Source organism: Ornithorhynchus anatinus, chromosome X1 (assembly GCF_004115215.2).
Source record: "Ornithorhynchus anatinus isolate Pmale09 chromosome X1, mOrnAna1.pri.v4, whole genome shotgun sequence".
Taxonomy (NCBI): domain Eukaryota; kingdom Metazoa; phylum Chordata; class Mammalia; order Monotremata; family Ornithorhynchidae; genus Ornithorhynchus; species Ornithorhynchus anatinus.
The window spans coordinates 37,792,708-37,804,762 of NC_041749.1; the positions used below are offsets into that span (position 1 = coordinate 37,792,708).

The following is a 12,055-nucleotide window of genomic DNA, read 5'->3' on the forward strand; positions in this document are numbered from 1 at the left end:
CAGATTCGTCTCCGGGCCCGGTTCGGGGGGGTGTACCTGCCTTGGAGGCGGGGGGATGGAAGAGATGACTCCCCTCGTCGTTCCTTCCATCCCCAAAGCTTGACGCTCCTGGGCGGTTTCTCTACAGTCTGAATAACCCGACGGGGCAGAGAGTGTTAGAGTCATGTGACTCAACCCAGCTCCTTCAACACATCAAAAACACAAAAAAAGGCATAATCCAGAGACATGCAGTTGGAAGCCCCCTGCTCTCCAGGAATTCCCCTCTAGGTGGACTCAGACCCTTAGGAAAAGAAGCCCCCTCCCCCCAAGCTGGACTGGCGGGGCACCAGTCCTGTAGGTTTTCGTCACTGTGCCTTTCCACGGGTAAGTAAGTACTCGGTGGAATGAGCGCCTGTGGACGAAATCATTTTCATTGTGCTTCCACATCTGGAAAAAAACATTTACCCTGTGGCTAGAAATGTCAAAGTGAGCTAGGCAAATCAGGCTGTACGATACCGATGGACTGTCGTGACCTACCAAATGGTTCCTTTCCTTTTAAAAGATGCATCTCCCCATCGCGGTCGTTTATTTGGACACGGCAATAAGGCGGCCGAGCGCCGCCCCCCGCCCCATCCCACCCCGCCCCGCTCCTATAGATGGTACTTCCGTAAGAGTTCCGACTGCCAAGGGTGCTTCCGCTCGGGGAACCTGTCGGGGATTTTGATCTTGAGAAAATCCTGGATGCACTTCTCCAGCTCCTCCTCGATGGACAGCTTTTCCTTGGCGGATTTTTTTTTGCTCACGTTGGACTCCCGGGAGCCCGTGGTCAGAGTCCGAAGGAGGTCGCTTTTCCGCCGCATCTCGGACTGCTGGACCAGCTGCACGGGACCCTTCTTGGAGGGCCTGTCCAGAGTCTGAATGTTGGACTGGCGGGTCACGGGACCGCAGATGACCGTCTCCTGCGGGGAGCTGGCTTCCGACTGGCTGTCGCAGCTGGAGGTGGAGAGCTCGTTGCATGAGGTGCCGCTCTCCCCACCTTTATCGCCTTTCATGTTCTTGCAGCAGCAGTGGCAGTGTGAGGAGGACCACCTCGAAGGTTCCCCTGCAAGAAAAAGATGATGATGTACTTGTTAAGCGAGAAGCGTACCAGGCACCGTACTAAGCGCTGGAAAATTTAGAAGGGTGCTCAGTGGGTTCACGGGTGTGGGCACAGAACGCACACTCACACCTCCCCCCACACGCACCCATTTACAGAAGGCACCTAAAACACCCCATATACACCCAGACACTCAATCATCTCATTCATTCCTATTTATTGAGCACTTACTGTGTGCAGAGCACTGTACTAAGTGCTTGGGAGAGTACACCTATAACAGTAACCGACAGATTCCCTGCCCCGCACCACCCATAAACACCCGCGGTGAGGCACCTACAAACAAATTTCCTCAAAACCTCCAAATGTTGGCACTTAGACACAACCCCACATAGATAGCTGTTTCCCCCCTGTAGACCGTAAGCTCACTGTGGGCAGGGAACGTGTCTGCTAGTTCCACTGTACTGTGCTCTCCCAAGCTGTCTGAATAGTATTCTGCTCATAGTAAGCGCTCAATACATACCAATGTTTGATTGATTGACAAAACGTGGGCACAGCCTTAACCATCAAAAATTTCCACATATACTCCTCCATGTGCTCACAAACGCACACACACACACTCACTTTCTTTTATCCGTGCCTTTTTTCGGGGAGAAAAATATCCCCCTCCCACCCCACGTAGAAACAATGACCCTCAGATAAAAGATGCAAAGGAATAGCACAGATCATGTTCAGTTCCGAAGTCGATCAACACCGAGTTCTAGGCCGGAAGCGTTAGACTCTATAGCAGGACTTCTTAACAGGACTGCTCTCTTATCCGGACTAGGGAAAGTGCACTTTGTCTTAATCCCAGGGGAGAGGATTGCAGCTCTGAAATTCATTCAATTCATTCAATCATATTTACTGAGTGCTTACCATGTGCAGAGCACTGTACTAAGTGATTGGGAGAGTGCAATATGAAAATAAACAGTCACATTTCCCGTCTTCAGTGAACTGGTACCAGATCATCATCAATGGTACTTACTATTTACTATGTGCAGAGCCCTGTATTTAAGTGCTTGGGAGAGTACATCGCAACAGAGTTAGCAAACACGTTCCATTCCCACAGTGAGATTACAGGAAAGGCCAAACCATTGCAGAAGACTTGATCCAATTCTGCCTTCCACAGGCAAAGCCAGCCTGGCAAGTATTTTGGCAGAGGATGGGTAAAAAATCCCATTATCTTTAATTTCCCCATATGGATCTGCCAGTGTAGGAAACGGATGCTCTCTAAATGAAACGGTGGAGCCAGTCAAGGGGTACAGCCGCGATCTTTTGATTCCCAATCACTTGTCGTGAAGGCCTACTTGCCCTAGGAACGCAGCCCGTCCCTGTTAGCAGGGTATATCCCAAGGAAAAAAACGCTGCATCGTGACGTCCACCCTAGGAGAACCGTGATACCTCAAGAACAAACACTACTTTGGGAAAGAATTAATCGAGGCCTTGTTGGGGCTGATGATAAATCTCTATGGACCAAGCTATTTCGCCATAAATAGGATGGGTCTGCATCTCAGATAGTCAACGAAGGGCCGATTTGTGGCCAACCAGATTGGTGGCCAGCCCAAGTTCCTGCTCCCATTTTTGGGTGGGCCCCAGGTTATTTTCTATTTTTAATGATATTTGTAAAGCGCTCGCTAGGAGCACTGTACTAAGACGCTGGGGTAGTTACAGGGGAAGTGGGGAAGCAGCGTGGCTCAGTGGAAAGAGCCCGGGCTTCGGAGTCAGAGGTCATGGGTTCGACTCCCGGCTCTGCCGCTTGTCAGCTGGGTGACTGTGGGCGAGTCACTTCACTTCTCTGTGCCTCAGTGACCTCATCTGTAAAATGGGGATTAACCGCGAGCCTCCCGTGGGACAACCTGATTACCCTGTATCTACCCCAGCGCTTAGAACAGTGGTCTGCACGTAGTGACCGCTTAACAAACACCAACATTATTATTATTTGTCAAGCTCTTACTATGAGAAGTGCACGGCTTAGTGGAATAGTGGAAAGAGTACGGGCTTGGGAGTCAGAGGTCATGGGTTCTAATCCCGGCTCTGCCGCTTGTCTGCTGTGTGACTTTGGGCAAGCTACTTCACTTCCCCGTGCCTCAGTTCCCTCATCTGTCAAATGGGGATTAAGACTGTGAGCCCTGCGACTGACAACCTGATTGCCTAGTATCTACCCAGAGCTCAGAACAGTGCTTGGCACATAGTAAGCGCTTAACAGATACCATTATTATTATCATTACTATGTGTCAAGCACTGCTCTAAGCACCGGGGTGCCAATCGGTTCGGACACGGTCGCTGTCCCACGTGGGGCTTACAGTCTTAATCCCCATTTTGCAAATGAGGTAACTGAGGCACAGAGAAGTTCGTTCGTTCATTCGCTATTTACTGAGCTGTCCCTGTGTGCAGAGCACTGTACTAAGCACTTGGGAGAGTACAGTACAACAATAAGCAGACACATTCCCTGCCCACAATGAGCTTACAGTCTAGGGAGTGACTTGCCCAAGGTCACAGAGCAGACAGGTGGCGCAGCCAAGATTAGAACCCAGATCCTCTGCCTGCAAGACCTGTGCATGACACCAGTCACCCCATTAAACCCCTTGTGTGCTCTCTCTCTCTCTCTCTCTCTCCCTTGCTTTGTTCTGCGGCTCCCTGATTCACCCAGAACGGTAAAGTTGGATAAACCTGCCTCGGGGACAGGCAGAGAAGTGAACTAGTGAGATCTTGCTTTTATTTCACTCTTCCAAGAGCTTAGTATAGTATTAGAGCTCCGGTAAATTATTATTACAGTGGTTATTATTATGATGTTTGTTAAGCCCTGTCTGCCCGGCCCGAAGTAGGTGACGTCACCAGCGTTCTTGTAAAAAGAGGCCTCCAAGAGGCCTTCCCTGATTAAGCCCTCCTTTCCTCTTCTCCCTCGCTGTTGTGTGTCTTCCTGAACTACTCCATTCATTCATTCCTCCTCCCAGCCCCACAGCATTCACGTAAATATCCATAATTTACTTATTTAAGTAAATAGTAACGGTGGTATTTGTTAAGCGCTTACTGTGTGCAAAGCACTGTTCTAAGCGCTGGGGGAGACAAGGTGGCTCACAGTTTTAATCCCCATTTTACCGATGAGGTGACTGAGGCCCAGAGAAGTTAAGTAACTTGCCCAAAGTCACAGGGCTGGCAAGCGTCAGAGCCGGGATTAGAACCCACGACCTCTGACTCCCAAGCCCAGGCTCTTTCCACTGAGCCAAGCTGCTTCTCTCCTCTCAGACAGTAAATACGTCTGTCTCTGCCTGCTCTAGACTGTAAGCTCATTGTGGGCAGGCAACGTGTCTGTTTATTATTGTGTCCTACTCTCCCAAGCTCTTAAATACAGTGCTCTGGAAACAGCAAGTGCTCAATAAATACAATTGAATGAATGCATGAGCGCAAGAAACATTTTCTAGATTCAGCACCGGTCCCAAGGGCGTAATGAATTCTGGTGGAGGGGGAAAGAGCTGGGACTTTTTTTTTTTTGAAGCTTCTTGCATGATTTCATTTGAAGAGTGGGAACTGTCAGACATTTTGCCATTTCAGAGATTCATTCATTCAATAGTATTTATTGAGTGCTTACTATGTGCAGAGCCCTGCATTACGCGCTTGGAATGGACAAATTGGTAACAGAGATGATCTTGGGTGGATTTAGTTAGGGCTTGACCGAAGGCTTTAGGCCTCAGTCGGGGATATTTACAATCAGGTTTGAAGAATTGCTCAGGTTCTCTTAAAGTTTACACCACTGCTGGAGACCGTTACCAAGTAATTGGCCTTGGAAATATTCATTCTTAGCCTGTGAGTCCCATGTGGGACAGGGACTGTATCCTACCTGATTATTTTGTGTCGACCCTAGTGCTTAGTATAATTCTCGGCACACAGGAAGCACTTAACAAGTAATTATTATTATTGTGATCATCAGCAGCAGCAGCAGCAGCAGCAGCCTTGTCATTATTATTAGAAAACATGTCTTTACATCCCAAAAAACCTTGCTTAGTTTACCCTGTACCTGAGTAAGTAAAAGAAAATTACGAATCTTAAGGCTTTTCTACCTCGAACCATTCTTCAAAACAACCGTTCATAATTTGCCTGTGTAATCATCACAGTTACAGCGTTAGTAAATTCATTGCAACATTCCAATTAAACCGAAAGAAAGCGCAGCAGCGGTAATGGCCTAGTTATCCCAGGCTCCTGGAAATAAACATCTCCCAGACCACAAGGAAACTTGCTTAGGAACCAGTCGGTTATGGAGAAAAATGGCAGCGGAGAAAAGCTTTTCTCTGACTCGGAGGAGAAACGGAAGGATGGGCCGCTCCTGTTAAGTGGCCACAAGCATTTTGCTAATGGTCTTGACTCCTTCCCCCAAGGTGATGGAAGAGGTAAAAAGATTCTGACAGAGATTGGACCACAAAATGTGACGATAAATAATAACTTAGTGATCTGCTTCCCTCAGTGGAAAGAGCACGGGCTTTGGAGTCAGAGGTCGTGAGCTCGAATCCCGGCTCTGCCCCTTGTCAGCTGTGTGACTGTGGGCGAGTCACTTCACTTCTCTGGGCCTCAGTGACCTCATCTGTAAAATGGGGATTAAGACTGTGAGCCCCACGTGGGACAACCTGATTCCCCTGGGTCTACCCCAGCGCTTAGAACAGTGCTCTGCACAGAGTAAGCGCTTAACAAATACCAACATTATTATTATTATTATTTCCATTCATAAGGATGGATGCCAATCAATCAATCAACTAATCATATTTATTGAGCGCTTACTGTGTGCACAGCACCATACTAAGCACTTAGGAGAATGCGATACAACAGAGGTGATAGACACATTCCCTTCCAAGCAGCATGGCCTAGGAGAGAGAGCAAGGGCTTGGGAGTCAGAAGGCCTTGAGTTCTAATCCCAGCTCCGCCACTTGTCTGCTGCATGACTCAGGGCAAATCTCTTAACTTCTCTATGCCTCAGTTTCCTCATTTGTAAAATGGGGATTAAGACAGCGAGCCCTGTGTGGGACAGAGACTGCATCCAACCTGATTAACTTGCCTCTACGTCACCACTTAGTAATAATAATGATGGTATTTGTTAAGTGCCGACTATGAGTCGAGCACTGTTCTAAGCGCCGGGATAGATACCAGGTAATGAGGTTGTCCCACGTGGGACTCAGTTTTAATCCCCATTTTACAGATAAGGTAACGGAGGCTTGAAGAAGTTTAGTGACCTGCCCAAAAGCACACAACTGAAAAGTGGCGGAGCCGGGACAGTGTGTGGCACATAGTAAATGCTTAACAAATGCCATAAAAAGAGAACTTTCAGTCTAGGCAGGGAGACAGACATTAATATAAATACACGAATTACGGATGTGTACGTAAATTCCGTGGAGCTAAGGGAGGAGTAAATAAATGGAACAAATCCAAATGCTAGGATGATGCAGGAGCGAGTGGGAGAAGAGGAAATGAGGGCTTATTGAGGGAAGGCCTCTTGGAGGAGATGTGCCTTCACTGATGCTTCTAAGGAGGGGAGAGTAATTGTCAGATCTGAAGAGGGAGAGCATTCCAGATTAGAGGCAGGATATGGGTGAGAAGTCAGTGGAGAGATTGGTGGGACTGTGGTTCAGTGAGTAGGTTGGCATTAGCGGAGCAAAGTGTGTGAGCTGGGTCGTAGGAGGAGAGCAGTGAGATGATGTAAGAAGGGGCAAGGTGATTGAGTGCCACTTACCTCGTGACTGGGTAAGTGAGCGGGTAAGGAGATCCAAACACAGAGACACACGAAATGTCACCAGTGATGTTGGGAATGCGGCAAAATGGGGTAATAGGTTGGAACTATATGATTTTGCTTGATTCTGGAGCTATTTGTCTAGAGGAGTTCCCGAATCTCCAACTCACACCAGGGTCTTTGTGTTCCTCCCCAAGGCTAGTGAGCCAAGGCCGAAGTAGACCCAATACCAGAAATTGAAAATATGACATCAAAGCTTCCGGTACTGCGTCACAACCAGATAGGGACAGGCCGGCTGAAGTTCAGATTGTCTGGTATTAAATCAGATTGTCCAGTACAAAATGAAATGACTGATCACTCTACTTGTGTCTGGCTGGATCTGACAAGAATGGGGAAAGTGGCTATGGCAAATTTGATTGACCAGACTTTCCACATAGAATTCAACCCTATGAGTAGACTGAACCCACAATACGGGGTTTTTTGTTGTTGTTTTATTTTTTTAACGGTATTTCTTAAGTGCTTACTGTGTGTCAGGCACTGCACTAAATGCTGGGATAGAAACAAGCTAAACAAATTGGACTCAGTCCTTAGCCCACCTGGGTGTCATCTAGTCCTAATACCCATTTTACAGAAGAGATAACCGAGGTACAGAAGAGTTTAGTGATTTGACCAGGGTCCCACAGCGGGACAAGTGATGGAGCTGGGACTAGAACCCAGGCCCTTCCGATTCTCAGGCCCACACTTTATCCGCTAGGCCACGCTGCTTGGGCCAGATCAATTTTGAATGGTTATATTTGGTCCTGAGAACCTGAGAAATATCAACCAACGTTATGGAATGAGACAGTGGACTGACTTCCACGAGCTTCTGCTCATAATAAACACGCGGGCCTCTATATCAGGCGGCAGCACTCTCGATACCCGTTCAGTTTAAATATTCCGAGATCTGTGGTCCCGACATCCTCGATTCTAGCAGTCCATGGTGTTTTCTGAGACCTCACTGTGTGCAGAGCACTGTACAAAGCACATGGGAGAGTACAATACAATAGAGCTGAGAGACATGATCTCCACCCTCAAGGAGTTTACAATCTACACTATAAGGTGTTGGAGATATTCCATAGTCCTCCCCTTGCCCTTTCCTCCACTCTCACTGTCGTGGTCTCTGAAAGGGAAATTTCCCCCCGAGTTTAGAATGGGATCCCCATTTTCACCCTGTTCTACCAAATTCAGAAATCTACCGGCCTCTAGACTAACTGCATTCAGTTACCACACGGGAAATGTGATTCTTCTGTAACAGCCATTTAATGACACAAACATCAGTATATGAAGGATTTGAGTGCATTCATCTGGAAAACTGCCCAGAGACAAGAAGATATGGCCAAACTAGGAAACTGAAACTATGTACTGTTTCCTGAGTGAATGGCTGATAGAAAACGCCGTTGATAATAGTGGGTTTGAATGTCACTTGGAAACATCCAGCTTCCAGTCTTATCACTTCAAAATATCACTTCACCTCGTTCTAAGTACCTCCCCAACCTCCTTCCATCTCTCTCGACCCCTCCCTACCATTTAAACTAGATCTAGAATTCAGCATATTCTAAGACTTTACCGCTGCTCTGGTTCATATTTTTCTTGGGACGAAAATTGGAACACCTCGATTTTCTTGCAGCTCGTTTCACTCCTCCATATTTTAATATTTCATAAGAATGTCATTACGCTTTACAGGTTTTTGGGGAAAAAAATCCAGATTACAGCAACTCTATATGTTTTATTTACTCCTCATAGAAATTTCCACAAAAAGATACAGAATCTGGAGATGAGGGAAGTCTGAGAGGGAACAATCGTCAGGTTGAAAAAATAATCATAAAATCTCTGGTTAGAAGTAGTTGTCCATCGGAGGCTACCGCTGAACTGAAGGAACTGGCCTTTCTCAGGATTTCCATGTGAAAGCCTATTTTAGATAGCCGAAAGTTCAAATCAAAGCATGCTTTTGAGATAAACGCTCCTCGAGGGGAGGGCCATACTTTGATCTGCTTTTGTAATTTCCACGACGGGACTCGATACAGAGCAGGCATTCAAACAAGACTGCGGAAGAGGAGGTGGGTGAGGAGGCTGACTTTATTATTTACTGAGAATTTGCTTATTGGTGGAATCATTCTACTCATTTTGAGAGATAATGCATTAGCACTGACTAGTTGATTCAAAGGTTAACAGTCTCTGAAATGCTGAATCGAAAGCATCCACTACATGCCTTTCTCACTGACCAACCTGAAGTCAGCAAAATATCTTAAAATCATCATTACGTAGGGTTGGGGTTAATTAATGAAGCCAGTTGGCTTTCCAAACACAAACGCATAAACCAAAAGTGATTAATATCTATTACTATCAATATTCTATTACTTGATGCGGGTCCTAAATCACTATCCCCACCACTAGGCACCTTCCTGGCTGCCCTAACTTCCTCCTCTCAATCAATCAGTGGTATTTACTGAATGCCTACTGTGTGTGAAACACTGTACAAAAAACTTGGGAGAGTTTCAGTACAGCTGTCCGAATCAATCCCAGCACAGAGGGAGAAAAATCACCACTTTGGCCTTGCACACTGGAAATATTTCATGCTTAGAGTTCACATGGAAATCCCGCATGTAACAGGACACAGTAAGTGCTCAATAAATATGATCGAATGAAGGAATGAATCAGCTTTATCAGCTCCACTGGCACACTGTTAGCCTCTCACTCTCGGTAGAATCGTCTTCAACTCCCGCAGGACGGCTCTCTGGGGGCATATAAGACCTTCGGATTAGAAAACAGCGATGCTTTGGTCTCTGCTGTGTTTCCCACCATCTGCAGGATTTCCATCTGAATTACTTAGAGTAATGATGATTTGAATTATGGTGCCAAATTAAATCTCTGAGTTTTTCACCCTCTAAAGCCTACCCTGGCTGGCCTTGGGTTAGTCCCCGGAATCCAGTTAGGCTGGCAGTGGGAAAGAGGGGTGTTTCCTCCTTGCTTGATTCCCCTTTCCCACCCCCTCTTCAGTAGTCCAGGATATAGCAATGTTGAAAGAACTCAGGATAGCATCGAGTTGACGCTCTATGCCAACCTATGTCTGCCAGTCTTTAAAGGATTTGGCAAATAGCAGGATCATCATCCATAACGGTGCAGTTCCTTGTGGTACCGAAAAGGAACTCGTGGGGTTTTTTTGGAAATTATTCTTATTCCCTAAGAAAATCCTGACCCAAAGTGTTTGCAAAACAGACCTACACAGATTTTCTGCAATTCAGAAGTGCTTTCCCGCAGCTTAGGTTAAAAAAGGAGCATAAGATCACCAAATAAGCACTATTTCTTTTACAAATAGAACATTTAACTCGATCTCAAGCAAACTTAGATTTCTGATAGACCCTCCTTCCCCGACAACTCCCTTTTTTGTATTTCCATTCATCTGGCCTGTCAACACAATGTTTCATTTACTTAAAAGAGAGCTATAAAGCTACATCTATATCTCTATCCCAAACTCCATCTCCATTTATAAAGCTCAATCTAAGTATGCTTGCAGATGTATTACAGGGACCCTGAAGAATTGTCTATAGTAGCATTAAAATACTATTCAAGTGGAAGGAAAGCTGTTAAATGTGTGGCTCTGTCAGCTCAGCTCCAACCCCTCTTTGCCTTTTGTGTGGATATCAATCACCTAAGGTGTTAACCCTCTCCAAATCTCAGCAAATTGAAAGTTTCCCCAGCTTTATGGTTGGCTAAACCAAGCTTAGAAAATAGCCCCGGAGTACAGAAAGCTGCAGCGCCACTGGACTTCAGAGAGGGAACAAAACTTCTAAATCTGAGAAACCTACATCCAAACCCATTCACATCTGTCTCTGAGTAAATATGTGCCATTCTCGGACCTTGGATAACCATTTAGAGATTCACACGAATACTGAGTAGACGGGAAGTCAATAGTTCAAACTCATTAGAGGTCACGGCACCCTCCCTGCCTCGGGCCATTACCCAGCTTAGTGGGTAATTCCAGGATTTGATCAGGGTGGCCGACATTTATATCATCGTTCTTTTCCTGGAAGTTTCGTGGGACGAGGCACTGTGATGAACAAAGATGTTGCCTTAATTTCTAAAGTCTTGGCCTTTGCATTAATATTATATTGATATTATTTGGATTCATATTATATTCAGGAGTGGCCCAGTGAATAGAGCCTGGGCCTGGGAGTCGGAAGAACCTGAATGCTAATCCCGGCTCCTCCAGTTGTCTGCTGTGTGAACCTGGGCAAGTCAGTTCACTTCTCTGGGCCTCAGTTACCTCATCTGTAAAATGGAGATTAAGAATGTGAGCCCCATGTGGGACAGGGACTGTGTTCATCCTCATAGCTTTGGATCTACCCCAGAGCACAGAACAGTGCTTAGCACGTAGTAAGCACTGTCTCTATCTGTTGCCGACTTGTTCATCCCAAGTGCTTAGTACAGTGCTCTGCACATAGTAAGCGCTCAATAAATACTATTGAATGAATGAATGAACAAGTATTATCGTTATTGCAAGCTCGACACAATGCAGGCAGGTTTCCGTGTGTCTCCGGGATCGGTGATTTACAGGGCCACTCTACTCTGGCTTCCTTCTGACCGTTGCCTTCCTCATGAAAGGCTTACCGGTGGAGTTGCTAAAAGAGGAAACGCCAAAGAGTATTTCTCCCCCATGAAAAATTTAAACGGCGGAACGAAACATGACTTGCAAACTCACAAAGTGCTTATGCATTTTTAAACCGGGCAGCACAGCGATCTGCCCATCCTTCCCATTCTCCACCTGCTAATGGCTGCAAACTCAATGCCCATCATTTACAGAAACAGCTGGGGAAAATGGCTTCCCCGTCAATGACGGAGGAGCCTTCCAGTCTGGGAGCGAAGTAGCCAAATTTGATTTAGGGAGGCTGCCGTTAGACTTTCTCGGCATCCCAGCTGAAAAGTCAATAATGGCTAAATTGACATTTTTATATTTCTGCTAGTCTTCGCAAAGACGTTCTGCACTGAACAGACACAGACCGTGCAAGTTTCTGAAAGAAAAAAAAAATTCTCCCGATTTTCCAATCGCCATACACTGCTCTGGCTGACATTTTCCACCTGCCGGTACTTGGTCTCAGCTGATGCTCCCTACTGTTCCCTAGCCAAAGAAGGACTATCATAGTAGCTGGGGACTTCATAAACAGAAAATTACCCCAGCAGAAAGAAATCCATGG

At 46.2% G+C, this 12,055-nt stretch overlaps 1 protein-coding gene across 2 annotated transcripts in view; it reads right to left on the minus strand.

Annotated features, from left to right (window-relative positions):
* Window positions 1–537: 537 nt before the first annotated feature.
* The window catches only part of KCTD16 (potassium channel tetramerization domain containing 16), a 243,815-nt gene continuing 232,297 nt past the window's right edge, over window positions 538–12,055 (minus strand). For both annotated transcript variants that reach the window (XM_029052281.2, XM_039910344.1), the window contains exon 3: window positions 538–1,081. In XM_029052281.2, the coding sequence (XP_028908114.1) occupies window positions 630–1,081 (452 nt within the window). In that variant the 3' untranslated portion in view covers window positions 538–629. The remainder of the gene's footprint in view (window positions 1,082–12,055) is intronic.